The sequence below is a fragment of the Salmo salar genome, chromosome ssa15, assembly GCF_905237065.1.
Source record: "Salmo salar chromosome ssa15, Ssal_v3.1, whole genome shotgun sequence".
Classification (NCBI taxonomy): domain Eukaryota; kingdom Metazoa; phylum Chordata; class Actinopteri; order Salmoniformes; family Salmonidae; genus Salmo; species Salmo salar.
Window position 1 is genome coordinate 37,784,954 of NC_059456.1, and position 22,813 is coordinate 37,807,766.

General features: G+C 43.0%; 1 protein-coding gene across 12 annotated transcripts in view; it reads left to right on the top strand.

The window, feature by feature from the left end:
• LOC106571522 (protein broad-minded) overlaps positions 1-16,242 on the top strand; it is a 32,412-nt gene extending 16,170 nt beyond the window's left edge. For 3 of the 12 annotated variants that reach the window (XR_006759168.1, XR_006759165.1, XR_006759166.1), the window contains 8 exons: positions 3,445-3,552; positions 4,319-4,406; positions 6,333-6,451; positions 7,091-7,178; positions 9,548-10,090; positions 11,421-12,698; positions 14,833-14,902; positions 15,776-16,238. Coding sequence is in view for 4 of the 12 variants with exons in the window: in XM_045695685.1 (XP_045551641.1) it covers positions 3,193-3,282; positions 3,445-3,552; positions 4,319-4,406; positions 6,333-6,451; positions 6,972-7,097 (531 nt within the window). In the remaining 8 variants the exon portion in view is untranslated. Of the gene's footprint in view, positions 1-3,192; positions 3,283-3,444; positions 3,553-4,318; positions 4,407-6,332; positions 6,452-6,971; positions 7,179-9,547; positions 10,091-11,420; positions 12,699-14,832; positions 14,903-15,775 lie in introns of those variants that run through there. The other 9 variants (XR_006759172.1, XR_006759171.1, XR_006759170.1 and 6 more) reach the window with 8 other exon arrangements.
• The last annotated feature ends 6,571 nt before the right edge of the window (positions 16,243-22,813 follow it).

Consider the following 22,813-nt stretch of genomic DNA (forward strand, 5'->3'; position numbering starts at 1 on the left):
CGTTCGAGATTCTGCACAGATTATTACAGCAATTGTGAAGATCTCCACAGACCTGCGACGACCTATGTATTCTATCTTTAACATGCACGCTTTATTATTACATAAGAAGTGTATATTTACAGTTACCTCAAAATGTGGCCGTGGATGTTTACATTTACATTTAAGTCATTTAGCAGACGCTCTTATCCAGAGCGACTTACAAATTGGTGCATTCACCTTATGATATCCAGTGGAACAACCACTTTACAATAATGCATCTAAATCTTTTGGGGGGGGGTTAGAAGGATTACTTTATCCTATCCCAGGTATTCCTTAAAGAGGTGGGGTTTCAGGTGTCTCCGGAAGGTGGTGATTGACTCCGCTGTCCTGGCGTCGTGAGGGAGCTTGTTCCACCATAGGGGTGCCAGAGCAGCGAACAGTTTTGACTGGGCTGAGCGGGAACTGTGCTTCCTCAGAGGTAGGGGGGCCAGCAGGCCAGAGGTGGATGAGCGCAGTGCCCTCGTTTGGGTGTAGGGACTGATCAGAGCCTGAAGGTACGGAGGTGCCATTCCCCTCACGGCTCCGTAGGCAAGCACCATGGTCTTGTAGCGGATGCGAGCTTCAACTGGATGCCAGTGGAGAGAGCGGAGGAGCGGGGTGACGTGAGAGAACTTGGGAAGGTTGAACACCAGACGGGCTGCTGCGTTCTGGATGAGTTGTAGGGGTTTAATGGCACAGTCAGGGAGCCCAGCCAACAGCGAGTTGCAGTAATCCAGACGGGAGATGACAAGTGCCTGGATTAGGACCTGCGCCGCTTCCTGTGTGAGGCAGGGTCGTACTCTGCGAATGTTGTAGAGCATGAACCTACAGGATCGGGTCACCGCCTTGATGTTAGTGGAGAATGACAGGGTGTTGTCCAGGGTCACGCCAAGGTTCTTAGCACTCTGGGAGGAGGATACAATGGAGTTGTCAACCGTGATGGCGAGATCATGGAATGGGCAGTCCTTCCCCGGGAGGAAAAGCAGCTCCGTCTTGCCGAGGTTCAGCTTGAGGTGGTGATCCGTCATCCACACTGATATGTCTGCCAGACATGCAGAGATGCGATTCGCCACCTGGTTATCAGAAGGGGGAAAGGAGAAGATTAATTGTGTGTCGTCTGCATAGCAATGATAGGAGAGACCATGTGAGGATATGACAGAGCCAAGTGAGTTGGTGTATAGCGAGAATAGGAGAGGGCCTAGAACAGAGCCCTGGGGGACACCAGTGGTGAGAGCACGTGGTGCAGAGACAGATTCTCGCCACGCCACCTGGTAGGAGCGACCTGTCAGGTAGAACGCAATCCAAGCGTGGGCCGTGCCGGAGATGCCCAACTCGGAGAGGGTGGAGAGGAGGATCTGGTGGTTCACAGTATCAAAGGCAGCAGATAGGTCTAGAAGGATGAGAGCAGAGGAGAGAGAGTTAGCTTTAGCAGTGCGGAGAGCCTCCGTGACACAGAGAAGAGCCGTCTCAGTTGAATGACCAGTCTTGAAACCTGACTGATTTGGATCAAGAAGGTCATTCTGAGAGAGATAGCAAGAGAGCTGGCCAAGGACGGCACGTTCAAGAGTTTTGGAGAGAAAAGAAAGAAGGGATACTGGTCTGTAGTTGTTGACATCGAAGGGATCGAGTGTAGGTTTTTTGAGAAGGGGTGCAACTCTCGCTCTCTTGAAGACGGAAGGGACGTAGCCAGCGGTCAAGGATGAGTTGATGAGCGAGGTGAGGTAAGGGAGAAGGTCTCCGGAAATGGTCTGGAGAAGAGAGGAGGGGATAGGGTCAAGCGGGCAGGTTGTTGGGCGGCCGGCCGTCACAAGACGTGAGATTTCATCTGGAGAGAGGGGGGAGAAAGAGGTCAAAGCACAGGGTAGGGCAGTGTGAGCAGGACCAGCGGTGTCGTTTGACTTAACAAACGAGGATCGGATGTCGTCGACCTTCTTTTCAAAATGGTTGACGAAGTCATCCGCAGAGAGGGAGGAGGGGGGGGGAGGGGGAGGATGTTAAGGTTGAATGTTACATTAGTTTGTAAAATGGGCTTAACTGTAGGCTATTTACTGGATTACAAAGGAATATTGATTTGTGTTTGGTTGTCAACGCAACCAAATATCAACATTTGAAGGAGATTTATCTTCAATCTGTGCTGCTGGCTGAGATGGAGGCATGAAACCAACATATAAATTATTAATAATTAATAGAACTATTCAAGCAGAAGATACATCTCCTTCAAATGGTGATATTTGGTTGCATTGACAACGGAAAACACTGCAATATCACTAAATATCATTACATTTTAATTCAACCAGAACTTGAAACCCTAGGCCTATTGTATTGTCTATTCTTTGTTTAACCCTGTGTTGAATTGAAACAGTAGCTGTTGATGACTTTGCAAATGCTATATAGGCCTAAATAGTATAATTGATGATACATGAGTGATAAAGTATGGTTAAATTTGATCTGCTCTGTTGAACTTACCCTTTGGAATGAGTTTGATAGCAACATTGAATATATTTAGTTATTAAGAGATCTCTCAATGTCATTTTCATAATAGCACATTGGTAATAGTCAGTGGCAATTATAAAAGCTAAACAGGGCTTGGTTAAAATCCTGGATGGGAGACCAAAGGGTAGCTGTAAGTAGATTCTCCAGTAGGAGGTGCCAAGACAATTTTTTTCTTCTTCTGATAATGGATATAACATTTAAGATCTGACATTTTTAAGGTACGAATTAAAAATATTTTATACAAGGTTTGTCTGTTAAAATTTGGTTACCATGATGACATAATCCTGTGGTTGAAATTTCACCCTCAAAACAACAGTTAATGACTTTTTTCAAATGTATTTTCCATGTAGATTCCACATCACAATACATTTACAAATTACGTTAAAACAACTTTGATTTAACCTGTTTGTGCCCAGTGGGATATTGTCCAAGTTCATTATTATGTGAGGGATGTAGTGTGTCAGGCAGACAATGGAGGAGAACAGAGGAGAACTTTCTCCACTCTGCTTATAACTAATCCCTGTGAGCCCTGTGCTCTTATGGAGGAAGGTAGAAAGACTGGAGGAATGAGATTCAGAGCCCCTAATATCACTGCTGAACTCCTCATTATTGCTGTTCAGTGTACAGGTTCGGGGGAGAATTACAAAGGCTCACTCTGAAGTTCTTTTCTCCCTATCATAGATGAGCTCCCTGTCAGAAAGAGATCCCACCCCCGGTTCCCAGAGCCATCCTTGGCACGTCCTCTCAGGAGCTGCAGAATATGTTAGTTTTGTTAGTGTCTCCCCCTGCAGGCAAAGGGTGCTTGTGGATCTATGATAATGATGTTATGGTTTCATTTTCAGTCACCCTTCTGGCATGTTGTTAAGAAGGATAAATAAGATGGGAAATAATGAGGTTCCCGTCATACTTTCCTTCTGCTGTCTGTTCACACAGAGTGGTTTGGGAGGAGACTTTCCTGAACTTGAACCTGCTGAACTTTTCTGCCACTCCGAAAGTCCTGCTGCTCCTCCAGCATACTCCAGGTTCACCAAGAAACTACAGGTATTACCATGTTATAGTCAACTCTTATTGCTTACTGGTGATGTGCATTGAGAAACAACACCATGGTAGGGATGAATAGGCAAAATTAAGTCTACTTCCGTACTTAGTATTTATGACGCTCAGCTATGTACTGTATGTATATCATATGCTGGTACTATTACACTGAATTAGATTTATTAGTCTCTCATTAAGTACTGCCCAGTATATGCATCTTATACTGCAAACCTGGGCAGAAATCCCTGCTGCTTTAAATGACTAGAATTGTTTACATTCTCTTTTAATTACCTCCCTTATTTTGCTCTGTATTCTAATTAAACTAATCTATTTTTAAATCACACCCTTGTTTTGTAATTAATTAAGGATCTTTACACATTAAATCAATTAGTGTTTACATTTCTAAATGTTTTAAATCTTCCATTTCAGCTTTTAGTCCTATTTTTTTTGTAAATTCCCATTACTTTGATTAATCCACAATAGTGGTGAAAATGTGCTTGGAATATTGTTTTACTTTTATCTTTATATTCTATCAATTGTTTGAGCTAGAGAGTTACATAAAGTCAATTAACATAAATATATTTATACACTTGAGTGCCATTTCAATATTCCAGAGTATAGAATAATGCGTTTGGCCTAACTAATGTGTTTCCATTTTAATAATAAACAAATATACTGCACACAAAGAATGAGGAATCACACACAAACCTTTGATTATGCAAGATAGTAAATCGCTTTTGGCTAATAGCAACCATGGCCTACTTTCCTGCAGGCAAGACCATGTGACAAGTTTGGCTACGGTGTGAGGGTGACACAGGTAGCAGCAACAGCCCCTGGTGTGGTGGCATTACACAGCTCAGGTACTAGCTACTATTGTCCTTGTTGTGTTAGCGCTGTATGGTTGATGGTTAAAGGCTGTGTGTGAATGGTAGGTCTATACCAGGGCTGGGCAACATACTGCCCTTTCAATCTGGTTTGGGAAATTATTATTTTGGGATGAAAAACACCCCAGGCCACACTTGAACGTCTAAAACTAGATACAAAAAGTATATAGAAATTCTAATGGACCTACACTATACGTTTTCAAATAATTGCCCTTTTTCTGGACCGCAAATTTATTTTGACTAACAAATCTGTCCGAGAAATTGTGAAATCTCGATGTGGCCCTCGAGATAAAATGATTGCCCAGTCTTGGTCTATACCATATTCAGACAAGATAGGAACCAGCCCAGCCATAGATAAAAATGACAGACACCAGACCTGCAAGAACGACAATGTGGGTTTTTAGATCTGTTTTGGTATGATTTATTCCCTAAATTAAATAATGGTATCTGACAGATAAATATCCTAGCTCTTGTTTTCTGATGTTTTATTTAAATCCAGTCTTTTGTATTCACTAATCTACAGGAAGTAATCTACTCATGTATTCACAGTTTGTATTTGTATGTATTATGGATCCCCATTAGCTGCTGCCAAAGCAGCAGCTACTCTTCTTGGGTTCCATCAAAACTAAGGCAGTTTATACAATTTTAAAAACATTACAATACATTCACAGATTTCACAATGCCCTCAGGCCCCTACTCCATCACTACCACATATCTACAGTACTAAATCCATGTATATGTATAGTAGAGATTGACATGCATATTATTAATATTAGCTCTCTGTGTACATCCAAGGGCCAGCCGTGCTGCCCTGTTCTGAGCCAATTGTAATTTTCTGAGCCAATTGCAATTGTGGCACCTGACCACACGACTGAACAGTAGTCAGGGTGCAACAAAACTAGGGCCTGTAGGACCTGCCTTGTTGATAGTGTTGTTAAGAAGGCAGAGCATCGCTTTATTATAGACAGACTTCTCCCCATCTTAGCTACTACTGCATCAATATGTTTTGACCATGACAGTTTACAATCTAGGGTTACTCCAACAGTTTAGTCATCTCAACTTGCTCAATTTCCACATTATTTATTACAAGATTTTGTTGAGGTTTAGGGTTTAGTGAATGTTTTGTTCCAAATACAATGCTTTTAGAAATATTTAGGGCTAACTTATTCCTTGCACCCACTCTGAAACTAACCGCAGCTCTTTGTTGAGTGTTGCAGTCATTTCAGTCACTGTAGTAGCTGACGTGTATAGTGTTGAGTCATCCGCATACATAGACACTAGCTTTACTCAAAGTCAGTGGCATGTCGTTAGTAAAAATTTTAAAAGCAAGGGGCCTAAACAGCTACCCTGGGGAATTCCTGATTCTAACTGGATTATATTTGAGAGGCTTCCATTAAAGAACACCTTTTGTGTTCTGTTAGACAAGTAACTCTTTATCCACATTATAGCAGGGGGTGTAAAGCCATAACATGTGTTTTTCCGGCAGCAGACTATGATCGATAATGTCAAAAGCTGCACTGAAGTCTAACAGTTGGTGTTCTGTGCATCACTTTGAGGGTGATCTATCAATATGTCAGTCCTCTGATACCCCTACAGCAATACACACTGTCTGTAGCAGATGTGAATGTAATTGTCATCCTTTTGTTGAGAAGAAATCGGTTATTTACATGCAGAATAAATCTCTAGTGACTGATTGAGTAAATCTCTATAGTCCAAATTCCTTATTTTCACACTCCAGATAATTTTTAATCCGTTTGAATAGACAGCATGTAGGAAAGAAACAAAAACAATTGCTGCACCCTGACCTTGTCATAAAACCAAACTAATGTAATCTTGACCTTAGTTTTTCAGAACAATACAATTATGTCTTAATGTTTTGCCCTGACCCCTCCTGCTCCGCAGTCGTTCATGTCCATGGTCAACCTTCTGTCCTCCCCCCATGCTGGTGGGAGCTCTTGGGACAGCAGCCTCTGCCCAATAAGGCTGAGTACAACCTAAGGGAGATGCCCATCTCCCTCACAGTGAGTCTTGACGTCAACACTGACCCTCACACACTACGAGGAGAATGCTTGACTTGTCATATGTATGACTCCTAGGTTGGATACGGTTTACATTTAACTTTTTTTTTTTTACATTTTAGTCATTTAGCAGACGCTCTTATCCAGAGCGACTTACAGTAGTGAATGCATACATTTCATACCATTTCATGCATTCTTTTTTTAATTTATTTGTATATTTATTTTTTATTTTTTTTATACTGGCCCCCCGTGGGAATTGAACCCACAACCCTGGCATTGCACACACCATGCTGGCGTTTCACATCAGTTTGTTCAGATGATGCTACCCATAAATAACATGGGTTGTTTAAAATATGTGAAAATGTGAAAGAGAAGAATGTTTAGTTTAGATTATGCAGCCAATATGAAAGATAAGGTGGTACTTTTAAACGTGGTTGCAGTCCCGGGTTCTACCATAGGAGGGTATACTTACACTGTGTGCAAACAGGACTATCTTAACGTAGTTCTACGTGTGCTTCTACAGACAGCCAAATCAATAACTACTGCACGTTATCAGTGTTTAGGTAAGAATTCATTATCTACCTTTCACATCATCACAATCTTTCCATCCTTTTCACTCTGTTTTGTTCCTCTTTGCCACAGGATTTGATTGATAGGCTGATTGCTGTGAATTCAATGTGAAAATTCATTCACTGTTCAACTATGAGCAATCTCACACGTTTGGCCTGAGGTAAGATGAATTCTGTTCTCCGATCTTCCTTTCAGAATGAATGGGGAGCAGGAGCACAAAGGCACAGCAGCACATACATTGTGTGGTTTACCGTCTGGTTAGCCTGTTGTGTCGCATTCATACATCCTTCACCCATTGATCAATATGAGATTGACTCTTTGCTTTATGCTATGATTAAACCACATGGACTGCCTGATATAATAATTCCGCTATATGAAAAGAGCTATTGTCAGAATTGAGCCGTGTCTATTTTATTTTTCTCTGAAAAGCATTCTTAGTTGAATTAAGTAATGCTGTGCTGAGTCACTCTTTTAGACACAGAGAAGACTCATTAATATAACACTAATGCATTTACAACAGATAAGACCCCACCATGGCTATTAAAGCTACCACAAAGAATGTTCTTATTTTTTTGTAATTTCTTCATTCTTAACATGATTTGATGTGAACATTTATTTTGCTTATATTGCTCACATATTTTTGGTTCGCTTAACCTCTCCGGAGAATACTTTTGGAAAGGGCGATGTATTCCACAAACACTAACTTGCCTAAGTGTAAACACAGCTGGTGCTTTAACTTAACCACACTTCCAGAGGTTATAGACATGTCACTGGATGGCCTCTGCCTCTCTCTTGTCTCTCTGAGGAGAGGTCATCATTACTGAGCCACTGTCCCTTCTCACGTCCTCATTTCACCCAACAACTGTCACAGCTGTCAGTGTGTCGCTGGAGTGGCGGGCGGGACATCACAGGAAGAAGGACCGGCTTGAGTGGGTGTTAGCTCACAGTTTGTTAGGGTTTCTCTGCACTGATGTCCCAAAGTGAACACAACAGCTACATCTTGAAAAGAACTGTAGAATCTAGAGACAGTTCATTCCGGCTGAAACTAGTTGAAACCATAAAGGTTAGATTTTGATCTGAATGGTAAACAGTGAAGGATGAGGTGGAAAATGGACGGCCTTCAGAACTCACAAAGCCATTCTGTCTTCCAGTGGACATCAAATTGAATGACTGAAGGTGCCCATGACACTGGGGGCGTGATGACGGTTCACAGCATCACAGAAATTAATAATTTTGCTTTGACAGGATGCTCCATCACGGCAACGACTCGCACCTCTCCTTGCTTAACCAGATCACATCTCCATCTTCATGTTAAAGTCAAAGGGAATCCTTAGCGATGGCCGCCCCAGTCAAAGGGAGCGCAAGTCAGTGTTGGTGTCTCGCGGAGGTTGGCGCGGTGGCGGTGACTGCAGATGAAAGAGCCTGAGCTACATCCTCTTTGGAGAGACCTGCTCAGCTCCACCAAATATGCTAAATAGATCAATTAAGAGACTGTTGTTTTGGAGGAGGAAGGCTTCCTGTTGACAAAACAGTGCGGCTGTGTAATTTTCTTGAGCGGTTTTATTCAGTGTTCATTTCAGCAGCACGTTGGCTCCCAATTGTCATGCTTAAAGTAATGATAATGAATTGCCCTCACACTGCACTCCTAATCAGAGCCTTCTAATAGTATGAACAAATATGGAGCTCCTCACTCCCTGAATGCAGGACGAACATGTATAATGTTTACTGGCTCCTGACTGGCTTCTACGGAATCTTTCACTTATAGTTAATGATTAGAATAGTGGAATTCTTTCTGCTCTAGGACTGGTATTTTTTCCTGTTTACAATAACTTGCATTCCTGCAGTTTGGTGTCTGTGTTGAAACAATGCTATCTTGAATTGCTTCCAGGTGTCCCAAGATTGCTTTGGTTGATTACAGCTTCAGCATGTTGTGTTGCTGCCCAAACCCTATACAATGGGCTTGTGTTACTGTCACAGCAAAGAGACAAGGCTGATATGAACAGACTGCTCGGTAGTAAATCCCATCATTATTAGCCATTAGGGAGGGAAATATCTGTCACTTAACAATGACACGCAGGGTTGTCCTGTTTTACTGCTCACTTCCACCTGCCTGTTTTATGTCACCGTTGTTATGTCCCCGTCACATCCCTCCTGCATCCGCTTTCATGATGTATTACTCTCAACTGCTGCGTTAATGTTGAAATCTATTTCCACAATTCAGTTAGAGATTCTTTCTCCCTATTATGCAAAGCACTCTGGCTTGGCCCTCTGTGGAGTCTGCTGATATACAAGGCAATAAGGCAGGCGAGCGGAAACGAATAATAACTTTTATAAGACCTGGGAAAAAATACAACATACTGTCCATTACAGGTCTGTAGGCAGTAGGCAGCTAGACCCAATGGGTTTTCAGAGCAAGCACTCTAAATCAAATGGTTAACTAACTTTATAAGGATTAAGTTTGTACGATCTGTAATTGTATGTCCTTGAGAAGTGACATTTGTTTATCTATGTATTTTCATGTACTTTCAGATTACTAAGTGTGAGGTGCTGCAACCTAGACTCCCTCCTGCATCTGAAGTCACAGTACAACATTTACGACATGTTGTTGCAGTGTCAGAAGGACAACATCACCGATACATTGTCTGGTGAAGGGTATTTGAAAAGCTGTTTGTTTTCCTGTGCCTCATAATGTTATGACAGGCTGTGGTTCCACTGTTAGTCTAATCACGACAAAATGAGAAATTGATCATTTGCCTTGTCACAGTAAAATGAAATAAAGCGTAAACAAAAGGCCATTTCCAAAAGTGTCTTTTGAATGCCTCCATAATGGATATTGTGACTGGTCATGAATTGAAATGCTGTGAATTGTCTGGTCACAAAATAAATGTGCCTGCAAGCACGCCAGTTTTGTTTCTGAATTAGAGATCACCTAATTTCTCCTCCCATTTTTATATTCCCTCCCCCATCTTCATCACTGATGGTCTGTCTGTTGAGAGGAACCACATCCTGGTGCGTATGAGTGTGATTGGAGGACTATCGGAGAGGAGACTTCCCCCTAGGGCCCTCCAGAAGGTCAGTGCTCTTCTACTCGCACCCCTTGACCTAACGTAAAGAAGAGGAAGTCCTGAAGCTAGTTGCTGACAGGTGTATAAAATCGAGCACACAGCCATGCAATCTCCATAGACAAACATTGGGAGTAGAATGGCCTTACTGAAGAGCTCAGTGACTTTCAACGTGGCACCGTCATAGGATGCCACCTTCCCTACAAGTCAGTTCATCAAATTTATGCCCTGCTAGAGCTGCCCCGGTCAACTGTAAGTGCTGTTATTGTGAAGTGGAAACGTCTAGGAGCAACAACGGCTCACAGAACGGTAAAAAGCGTTTGTCCTCGGTTGCAACACTCACTACTGAGTTCCAAACTGCTTCTGGAAGCCACGTCAGCAATATAACTGTTCATCGGGAGCTTTATGAAATGGGATTCTATGGCCGTGCAGCCGCACACAAGCCTAAGATCACCATGTGCAATGCCAAGTGTCGGCTGACTGCGAACCAGGCCTAATCGCCTAACATCAGTGCCCGACCTCACTAATGCTCTTGTGGCTGAATGGAAGCAAGTCCCCTCAACAATGTTCCAACATCTACTGGAAAGCCTTCCCAGAAGAGTGGAGGCTATTATAGCAGCAAAGGGGGGACCAACTCCATATTAATGCCCATGATTTTGGAATGAGATGTTTGACAAGCAGGTGTCCACATACTTTTGGTTATGTAGTGTATTTCTGCCTGACTATGGTACGGGTATTAGTTATGCAGCAATAATTTTCCAATAGGTGAATCAAGATTGTGTTGTTTGAAGTTCTCATATGAAGGGTTTGGGTGAGCATGTCTGTCATTAGCTGTGGAGTTGGGTGCAGGGACAGGGTCTCTTGAACAATGCTGTTCATTCAGCCACAAGATCTCCACCTGGTGCCAAGGATCCTCCACTGGTTCATTAATGCTTTAAAACCTTTCCTTTCATTACCGTTCTGCTTTGCCTGTCGTGTAAATATATAAACGTAGGCTATTCAAAGCACTCAATACAAACAATACCCCCTTAGTCAGTAGAGGCCTTGAAAAAAAAGACATTTAAAAATGTAATGCCTGAATGGGAACATCAAGCATTAGTTGACATTAGAGATTAAGGCTAGAGAGGCTAATTGAAATTCTAAACTAATGTCTGTGAGGTGAGGTGGCACTTTAGATTCAGACACAATGTCAATGTTGTTTAAAAGGTCAGGGTTTCTGAAATAAAAGATGGCTCTGATTGCATAATGGAGGCTATAGGCTCTCCTGAAAGTAAATTAGGATATGAATGATTGCATTTGGTAGTCAGTGAGTGAGTGATGTCTTTTGGTTTTGTCTGTAGACTATGAGATAAGTGCCTTCCTGGCCTCCACCAAGGACACAGAGAAGGATGGGAGCTGGATGGATACCTGCAGGAGACAATACTGTAAAGTCATGACCACCAAGTCCAACTTTGTCTCAGCAAATGGGGGTGATATATTATGATGTTATGTATAAAAAAATATATTCCTGGTCAGGTCACATGGTCAGAGCGAGGAAAAAAAAAATTGCTTTGAATAGTTTATCAATAAAACCTGTGAATCCATATTTCACTGTTCTTGCCATTCCGATATGCTACAATCCACACTGTATTTGAGAATTATAGCACTGTTGGGTTAACTCATCTGTTTTATATTCAAACTACAGACAGGGACCAGAGTTTGTTAACATTTGATAGTCCATTACATTGCCATGAATAAATGGATGATAGATTTGTCAGTGGATGAAATGATAGGCCCATATTGGGTGTGCTGCTAGACTACTAGATAATGAAGAACCAATATCTGCCTACAACTGCAAATGTATAGATGATCACTTTGCCTGGGTAACAGTAAATAATGGTAAAGATGACTAATTTACCCACATAAGATTTTAATTTACTGTACATATACTGTACTGTTGCACTCTCTGAGGGTGTTTATGTCATTGATTGGTTGCTATTCATTGAAACCGTCATGATTAGGTGTCATTGTGTGTTCAATTGCTTCCTCTGAATGTCACTCTTAAGAGTTCCATTTTGAGTTATTGGTTGTGAAGGGATTGCGGTGTACAGAGTAAGAGACTTCATGATTGCTTATTTCATTCAGAGACAAAGAAGCACCCAGGACAAAGGCTTTTGATGTATCTTAGAAATAAGAAAAAATGTCTACACAGAGCTTCCTTTCTTTGTATAATAGATAAACAAGATGCTTGATTACCTTACGATTTTCCCTGCTGTGTGTATAGTAAAGGCAGCACAATTTGTACTTGCCTGATGTTGCATTGAAGATAAATGGCTTTTCCAAGGTCTCTGTGATGTTCCTAAAACCTACTGTGTGTTTCCTGTCTCCGCCCCAGTCCTGGCTGATCCACTGTGTGTTTCCTGTCTCCGCCCCCAGTCCTGGCTGATTGACTGTGTGTTTTCTGTCTCCGCCCCAGTCCTGGCTGATCCACTGTGTGTTTCCTGTCTCCGCCCAGTCCTGGCTGATCCACTATGTGTTTCCTGTCTCCTCACCAGTCCTGGCTGATCTACTGGAGAAGGCTGTGTTGCACCTCTCTGCTTCGCTGTCAGAGCATTTCTTCCCGCCTGCACAATACAAAGGTCAGTGTGAGCTGAGGAGCTTACTGTCTCCCTCCCAGCCCCTCAGGGTCTACCTGGGCCTAGTGGGCGAGAGAGAGAGAGACTGTCTGCCATTGGGCGTGTCTGTGGAACATAGAGGAAAGACAGGCCTGGCAGGAACATGCTGCTGCCCTATGACGTTGACATGCTTTCATACCATGTCAGAAAACTATCTCCCTCTGACCTTTACATTTAATTGATATGGAAAGGTGCGTGTCCTGCGCCGGGCCCTTTTATCTTGTAAAGGAATGACAATGGAGATATTACCCTGACAGCCACTCCCAGTCTCCCACCCAAAGTGCCTTACTGAAATGTCAGTAGACATCCCAGTCCTTCATGGAGACTTTCTGTTCATTATTCATAAACTACTTCAAAATTCATCACATCTTAAATTTGTATGAATTTTGGCTTGAAGTTATTCCAGTGGTGACACTTTTATTAATTACAAGTAAAGAGCAAATGATAGAACAAACACTCCCATCCCTGTCACTTTCGCAGCTTTGTTATCTATAATTAACTGTGTTTTAATTAGTGATGAGTCACTCATCTGTGTGGACATCTAATGACAGGACAAATCAGCATCCACCACTTAAATAGAACCAAACCTTTTTAAATGCAACTCAAATATTGTTATTTTCCCCAGTGTTATAATCATTTTGCATGTATTATTTATCTTGTACAAAGTGCTCCATCATGACATCTGGCTCTTTGTCCAGAAATCCAAAGGCAGGTTATTTACTGTTCAGTGGAGGCCTCACTCAGGAAAACTGTAAGCACATTCTCTCCATCTCATCACTAGTTACAGTATTTAACTTTCCCTTGAAGCTCAAAGGATCCTCAGTGCCTTGGTGCTCTTTCATCCCGAACTGGCCTCATAATGCTATCAACACACACTAACGTTTCCAGGATCCACTGAGACCTCAATGTTGCCCATTATTTATTGATGGGAGCTAGCTTTAGTAACTTCAGTCCAGTCAATGATGTTCTGTAATTTCTAAGGCATTGGTGTTGATTTTAAATCTTTATTTTCTTGTTTTTGTGGAGCTTAGTTTTATGGTTTCCCTGAAACCTAGAGGCTAATAGCATACCTTTATAACCTGAGACCCCTTCCCTTATGTATGTTCCTTTATGTGTTCCTGTACAATTCTGTTAGTCAATGAGAAATAATACATGGTTGACTTGGTAACATACTGTAGGTGTAGAGGTCAGTCAGTGTTTCATTGAGACCTGTAGGTGTTTTAGTCCTGACGTCTGGATCAATACCATATATGTTCAGAATGTATTCTTTCTCTGCTTCGCTTGCTTAACTCGGGCCAAACGAACACTGGAGTCTTTGTGTGAGATATGCTCATCAGAACGGAGCTGTACTCTTGGGCTGTAGCTCACAATGGACGGTGAGTCATAGAAAAAGGCAAAAGAAACTCTCCATCTCCCCCTCAGTCACACACACTCCCATGCCCTGTTTTCTCCTTTCCTCTGTCAAGTTATTCCTCTCACAAAATGGTCCATCAGGGGAGCAGCTGTCATAGCCAGTGTGGTTTGACTCTCTTTCCCTCTCTTGTCATGGCTTGTGATTGACATCAACAATAGGCTCAGAGATTTGCTCAAGTTGAGGGGCTGCCATTATGCGGAGCAGAGCCATTTTCTGGAGCCTTAACCCTGTGAGCTCCTCCACATTTCTCCCAGGCATTTCTCACAGGCTCATCTATCAAGAGGCAACAATGGCAGACGGGAGAGAGAAGTCATTCATCTCCATTAGATTGTAATTGCAATCAGGAAGTGGGGTTCGCTGACATTAATAAGGAGGGGAGAGTAGTTTCCACAGAACTGCAGCAGTCAGTCTGGGTTTACTTCACTCTCATCAAGGTCATTTTCTCAATTAAAGCATGCATTGGTTTCTATGATGAATACAGATCGCTCGTCTGATCGTTTCTGCAGTGTATCACATATAGGTGTGATTAGGGTTCGTGTCATTTCGCCAGATGAGCGAGCTTTGGCAAAGCCACGTTCTCTTTGCTTTGCTGCAGTCATTGAATTAAAAATTGTATTCATGGCTGGGGAGCACGATTGTGTAAACCCCTGGTAATTTCCCGTTCCTTTATTGCCTGTTTTATAGCATCGGAGAGCGGCGTAAAGGCTGGCAGCCTGTCATCTGTGGACCAGCTGGGGATTCAGGCCTCTCTCAGGTACGCCGTCTGCATCCTCAAAGTCTGACTGAACCTCGCAGCTTTGTTTCAATCCCCACAGTAAGCACCAGCCATTTTCTCAGAGAGGGTACTCAGCGACCAATAAAGATAACTAAAATGATTACAGAATTATACGGTGATCAGCGGTATTACAGAGACATTCTAGAACAATAGGTCAACTTTCTATGAACTCCTTTAAGATATGTCATACTGTCTTTGGGCAATATGCTAATGAACAGAAAAGCATTAAAACAAGGCTCATTTGGGCTAATTATACCCTTCTATTAACCCTAATTGTTCTGATTACACACCTCATAATTTGTTGAGTACATGAGTCAAAGTGTGATCTAGAATCCTGAATATTTTCTAACGTACTTTGTGATGTCTTTGTGACAACGGCCACCATAAGATCAGTAGAGCCCTGTTGAATTTGTGTCAGTTTGTATTTGTAGGTATGGGAGATATCTGAAGTTATTGAGCAATGAATTCGAGCAGGACCTCTGTCTTTTGGTGAAGTGTTGCCAAGAGCTCCTCTCTCAACAGAGAGCTAAACTCACATCGGAGCTTTGTATCCTTATCAGCTATCTATGTTTGACACCCGCACGAATCACAAAGGGACTGACTTAGCCTCCACAGACAATTCCAGGGTCAGTAAAGTGATAACTCTATTATTCTCCCTCAGAGGTAGAAGAGATATTTTACACCTGTCTTTTTTTCAAGGACTCATCATGAACACTCAGGCTTTTAGAAACTGACCTTTTCCTTAACAGAGTGACACCTGTAGTTCTGCCGAGACTCCTCTCTTTATTCCCTGGTAAGAACCTCTCATGGTTATGCTCTGTTTTAAATTCAGATTCATACTTCTCTGTTTAGCATCATGACTGGCCGCTTCCACTCCCCTGCTGTACGTGCCTGTCAATCACATTGAGAAGGCCCACTGCGTCCAGCCTCAGCCCCCTCAATCTGTAACCCTTCTCTCCTGCTGCCTACTGAGACTGACCTGTGGTGCGCTAGGTAAGATGCTGTGGTTGTTATAGTGGACCTCTCCCTAACATGGCTGGAGAAATGGAAAGAGAGAGAGAGAGAGACACATTTTTCTGCATGTTTTTTCAAAAAGATAGATTTAGAGTTAGATAAACTTGGATTTTTTGGCAAGGACATATACAGGATACTACCCTCCACAACATAACCTTCACTCCAAATCAAAACTCCAAACCTACAACCTGATTTTGGACAAAATTACCTGGAAAGATTCCTACTACCAAAGATGCCTATTTCCAAGCTATACAGCATATACTCTGGCAAACAAACAACATAAACCTGAAAACACCATCCAACCTGGAACTGAGTGAGTAATGTTTAGTCTGAAGCTATTTTGAAAATACAATGATATACACTGCTCAAAAAAATAAAGGGAACACTTAAACAACACAATGTAACTCCAAGTCAATCACACTTCTGTGAAATCAAACTGTCCACTTAGGAAGCAACACTGATTGACAATACATTTCACATGCTGTTGTGCAAATGGAATAGACAACAGGTGGAAATTATAGGCAATAAGCAAGACACCCCCAATAAAGGAGTGGTTCAGCAGGTGGTGACCACAGACCACTTCTCAGTTCCTGTGCTTCCTGGCTGATGTTTTGGTCACTTTTGAATGCTGGCGGTGCTTTCACTCTAGTGGTAGCATGAGACGGAGTCTACAACCCACACAAGTGGCTCAGGTAGTGCAGCTCATCCAGGATGGCACATCAATGCGAGCTGTGGCAAGAAGGTTTGCTGTGTCTGTCAGCGTAGTGTCCAGAGCATGGAGGCGCTACCAGGAGACAGGCCAGTACATCAGGAGACATGGAGGAGGCCGTAGGAGGGCAACAACCCAGCAGCATGACCGCTACCTCCGCTTTTGTGCAAGGAGGAGCAGGAGGAGCACTGCCAGAGCCCTGCAAAATGACCTCCAGTAGGCCACAAATGTGCATGTGGCTGCTCAAACGGTCAGAAACAGACTCCATAAGGGTGGTATGAGGGCCCGACGTCCACAGGTGGGGGTTGTGCTTACAGCCCAACACCGTGCAGGGCGTTTGGCATTTGCCAGAGAACACCAAGATTGGCAAATTCGCCACTGGCGCCCTGTGCTCTTCACATATGAAAGCAGGTTCACATTGAGCACGTGACAGACGTGACAGAGTCTGGAGACGCCGTGGAGAACGTTCTGCTGCCTGCAACATCCTCCAGCATGACCGGTTTGGCGGTGGGTCAGTCATGGTGTGGGGTGGCATTTCTTTGGGGGGCCGCACAGCCCTCCATGTGCTCGCCAGAGGTAGCCTGACTGCCATTAGGTACCGAGATGAGATCCTCAGACCCCTTGTGAGACCATATGCTGGTGCAGTTGGCCCTGGGTTCCTCCTAATGCAAGACAATGCTAGACCTCATGTGGCTGGAGTGTGTCAGCAGTTCCTGCAAGAGGGAGGCATTGATGCTATGAACTGGCCCGCCCGTTCCCCAGACCTGAATCCAATTGAGCACATCTGGGACATCATGTCTCGCTCCATCCACCAACTCCACGTTGCACCACAGACTGTCCAGGAGTTGGCGGATGCTTTAGTCCAGGTCTGGGAGGAGATCCCTCAGGAGACCATCCGCCACCTCATCAGGAGCATGCCCAGGCGTTGTAGGGAGGTCATACAGGCACGTGGAGGCCACACACACCACTGAGCCTGATTTTGACTTGTTTTAAGGACATTACATCAAAGTTGGATCAGCCTGTAGTGTGGTTTTCCACTTTAATTTTGAGTGTGACTCCAAATCCAGACCTCCATGGGTTGATAAATTGGATTTCCATTGATTATTTTTGTGTGATTTAGTTGTCAGCACATTCAGCTATGTAAAGAAAAAAGTATTTAATAAGATTATTTCTTTCATTCAGATCTAGGATGTGTTGTTTAAGTGTTCCCTTTATTTTTTTGAGCAGTATATTTTACTTTATAAGGACTGAATGCTAAGTTAAGGCTACCAAGCTTGCTAGGACAGAACAGATACAACTTCAATTAGCACTGAGGTGTGAAGTGAGAGGTGTCAAATCCTTTGAGCCCAAAAATGGCAGGAGATTCTCACAGCCTACCCCACCTAAATCCAGAGGCCTTTGAAGCCCCCTCCTGCTGTTCAGAGACCATCCCCTGGCATTTTCTGCTTGTTGCCGTCTAATGCACATTCAAATGTCATAAATCAACACTGCAGAGCTCTCCTTGTCCTCTGCCGTGCCCTGATTGTATTACTGCTGATGATATCTGGAAATGTGCATGTGCACCCTGGCCCATCTAGTGTTGCTAACCCCAATTTTGACTTGATATCTGCTTCACTGATTTCTGCTCTCGTAAAAGCCTGATTTCTGCACATTAACACTAGAAGTTTATTACCTAAAATTGATCATTTGAAAGTGTGGGTTCACAGCTCCAATCCAGATGTGTTGGTCATTACTGAGACATGGTTAAGGAAGAGTGTTTATGCAGACTGATGTTAACCTTTCTGGTTATAACCTTTGTCTGCTAAACAGATCTTTCAAAGGTGGTGGGTGTAGCAATCTTTACAAAGGAAAACCTTCCGTGCTCGGTTGTCTCCACCAAGTCTGCCCCCAAACAATTTGATTTGCTGGTTTTAAGCATTAAACTTAGCTCTTTGTTGACTGTTGCTGGGTGTTATCGTCCTCCATCTGCACCGGCCTGTACCGTACCTGCCCTAAGCTCTCTCCTGGCCCCTTACACTAAGTCTGAATTTGTCCTGCTAGGTGACCTAAACAGGGACATGCTTAAACATTTACATTTTACATTTAAGTCATTTAGCAGACGCTCTTATCCAGAGCGACTTACAAATTGGTGCATTCACCTTATGATATCCAGTGGAACAACCACTTTACAATAGTGCATCTAAATCTTTTAAGGGGGGGGGGGGGTTAGAAGGATTACTTTATCCTATCCTAGGTATTCCTTAAAGAGGTGGGGTTTCAGGTGTCTCCGGAAGGTGGTGATTGACTCCGCTGTCCTGGCGTCATGAGGGAGCTTGTTCCACCATTGGGGTGCCAGAGCAGCGAACAGTTTTGACTGGGCTGAGCGGGAACTGTGCTTCCTCAGAGGTAGGGGGCCAGCAGGCCAGAGGTGGATGAACGCAGTGCCCTTGTTTGGGTGTAGGGCCTGATCAGAGCCTGAAAGTATGGAGGTGCCGTTCCCTTCACAGCTCCGTAGGCAATCACCATGGTCTTGTAGCAGATGCGAGCTTCAACTGGAAGCCAGTGGAGAGAGCGGAGGAGCGGGGTGACGTGAGAGAACTTGGGAAGGTTAAACACCAGACGGGCTGCGGCGTTCTAAACCTCCTAACCTTCTAAACGTTTTAAACCTCCTGACCAAGTCCTAAAGCAATGGGACTCCCTAAATCTTTCTCAGATTATTACCAATCCCACAAGGTATGACTCCAAACACCCAGAAAAGGCTACTCTCCTTGATGTTATCTTCACAAATAATCCTGATGTGTATCAGTCTGGTGTTTTCTGTAATGACCTTAGTGATCACTGTTTTGCAGCCTGTGTTCGTAATGGCTGCTCAGTGAAATGACCTGTCCTGATTTGTAAGGGTGCTCTCGAACGGCTAGATGTTCTTTACCATTCGGCCATCAGATTTGCTACCAATGCTCCTTATAGGACACATCACTGCACTCTATGCTCCTCTGTAAACTGTAAATCTGTATACCCGTCGCAAGACCCACTGGTTGATGCTTATTTATAAAGCCCTCTTAGGCCTCACTCCCCCCCATCTGAGATATCAACTGCAGCCCTCATCCTCCACATACAACACCAGTTCTGCCAGTCACATTCTGTTAAAGATCCCCAAAGCGCACACATTCCTGGGTCGCTCCTCTTTTCAGTTCGCTGCAGCTAGCGACTGGAACGAGCTGCAACAAACACTCAAACTGGACAGTTTTATCTCCATCTCTCATTCAAAGACTCAATCATGGACACTCTTACTGACAGTTGTGGCTGCTTCACGTGATGTATTGTTGTCTCTACCTTCTTGCGCTTTGTGCTGTTGCCCAATAATGTTTGTACAATGTTTTGTGCTGCTACCATGTTGTGCAACTGCCATGTTGTGTTGCTACCATGCTGTACTGTCATGTGTTGCTGCCATGCTATGTTGTCTTAGGTCTCTCTTTATGTTGTGGTGTCTCTCTTGTCATGATGTGTGTTTTTATTAGATTTTTTATTCCCAGCCCCCGTCCCCGCTGGAGGCCTTTTGCCTTTTGGTAGGCCATCATTGTAAATAAGAATTTGTTCTTAACTGACTTGCCTAGTTGAATAAAAAAAATATAACCCTGCTCACATCGGCCTTCCTCTGGCCCACTAGGCTCCACGGATCGATGAGTCCAGCAGCCCACCCCTCGCTCTCCCAGGAAGGGACTGAATACCAAGAGGCCTCCAGTCTGACGAATAGAACTTAGTTGTCTCTGCTGTCTCTTCTCTGTCTCTCTCTGCCTTCCATTTGCATGCAGCTTAAGGAGTAATCAAGGAAGAGGATGTGAAAAGTATGTAAGGAGATAAGTACTTCTTTCATTTGGTGGGACCTTCTACTGAATCCTGCTGCAATTGGATTATTATGAAATACTGTCATTTGTATGGCAGTGCATTGGAAAGATGAGTTTCATTTTAATACTAAATATTCTCGCCCCAATTTATGCAACACGAGCCAAATCGTACATGTTTTGAGTTATGTTATCGTTTGTATCTTTGTAGACTAGGGATTCTTAATGCCTCATGTTTTCTTGATGGAAATGGTGAATATGATGAGATTATGGTGGCATAGTCATTACCATTGTCCCCATAAAATGTGGAAACGGCAATCTCTCTCTGCAGATGTTGGTGAATACGCTGAAGTTAATAGAGTTTCAGGGGTAAGAATATGTCTTGGAAATGGTAATGCCACCATGGACGAGTTTGCACAAATTATTATAGTTCTTCATAGCTCTGCCATCTGAGCAGCAGTGCATGCAAATCGGGATGTATGCAGACAGATGGGATTATGCACACCATGTCGCCAATGGAGGACAATTTCTAAACAGAGGTGGCAAAATCCTCTATTAATTTGATGCGATTGATCCTGTCAATACCTAAGAAAACAGGGACAAGTAATTAAGTAGTAGTAGCAAATTGACTGTGAACATACACACATACTGCATTCTTCGAAAGCATTCAGGCTCTGACAATTCTGTTATTTTGAGGAAAATGAGGAGTGAAAATCAGACAAAGCAGCTGTCTGTCTGAATTTTACTTTCACACGTTTACCTATTAACCTACAGAGCTGGGCTTTTGTAGTTAAAGTTCTCTGCTCTGTTAATGTTTTATTTTATTTGCCTTTTAGGTTCACCTCCACATGGAGATTGCTCAGTCTGGCATCTATCCAGTCTACTCATGTACAACACACTATGTAGAGATGCTGCTGAAGCCTGAAATGCCACTGGTCTTCTCTACCTTCAGGATGTCCGGTTTTACCCCTCCCAGGTACAATATCACCCTATGTCCTTTCACTTTCCACTGTTTTCACAGGATTATATTATAATCAAATGGATACCCTTAATTATGATTTTGACCTTGGTTTCAACCATTGAAATGGAATAGAAAGGATTTTTCATGAAACAATGTAATACGTTTTCTTCAAGGTCACAGCCACACATATTCTCTATAAAGAAGTTCAGAACTGAGGCTGCAAAATCCCTCTACTGTTCGGCTTGCCACACTTGATTCCCTTGACGTAAATGTTCATGTCCAAACAAAGAGTTCACCTTGAAAGTCTTGTTTTTGATCTCATCTTCTTTTGGCTCAGTGTTCCAAGCTGACTGTCATCTTGTATGTGTCAACAGGGACTGAGTATCTTAAGCTAAAGAGTTTACAGTATAGATTTAAAGTCATTGGGTGCAAACTATTGCATCCACCTTCCCAATCAACCTCTATATATCAATCCAGTATGTTCTTGCCATGAATGAAATTATGCCCTAATACGTTTTAATAACATGACAAAGCAGGAATCACTAATGAAACTGACCTTCAGATGAGGACACCTCCATCAGGAATGGCAAGATATTATTGTGCACCTGCAGCTATGCCACATCATCTGGGGTTGCTAGGAGAGATCTTCAGAGACTGTAAACATCACAGGCGGCTGGTGGCACCTTAATTCAGGAGGACAGGTGCATAGTAATGGCTGTAATGGAATTAATTGAATGGTCTCGACACATCAAACACATGGTTTCCTTGTGTTTGATTCCATTCACTTAATTCCTGTCATTATTATGAGCCATCCTCCCTTCACCAGCCTCCTGTGGTAAACATACAGAGTAAATTGCAGTGTGGAGTGAGTGGGTGGAGGAGCTAGCAGATCAGTCTGGGACTGGCCTTAGCTCTGTCTGACTGAATAGTTCAAGTTGAATGTCACTTCTTTCCCTTCAAAAGACAGTTATTGAGAAGACCTTGAAAAGACAGTTAGAAAGACCTATAAAGGGTGTCAAGTGTACTGTTGATTTTACAGATGAATCTGTTCTTACAGAAACGAATTAGAAGTTGTCATTGTTTTAATTTAGGCAGGATAGGAGTTTGATTACAATACATTATGCATTCAAAATAATAATTGTCCTCTGTGTGGTTCAGTATCTTGGGTAGAGAAACAAGACAGTTAAATATGGTTAGAGTCAAGCTCTCCAGTTAATTTTGTAGCCCCAGTAGGTAAAGCACATGATAGACATCATACAACCACTCAGCATGCTCCACAACACCACTGTCTCAAAGCCTCAGTACTTATTTCTCCAAGTCATGTGGATTAGATTAAAACATTCATAACCCTTAATATCATCCCTTCATCTGTGTCATTTTCTGGT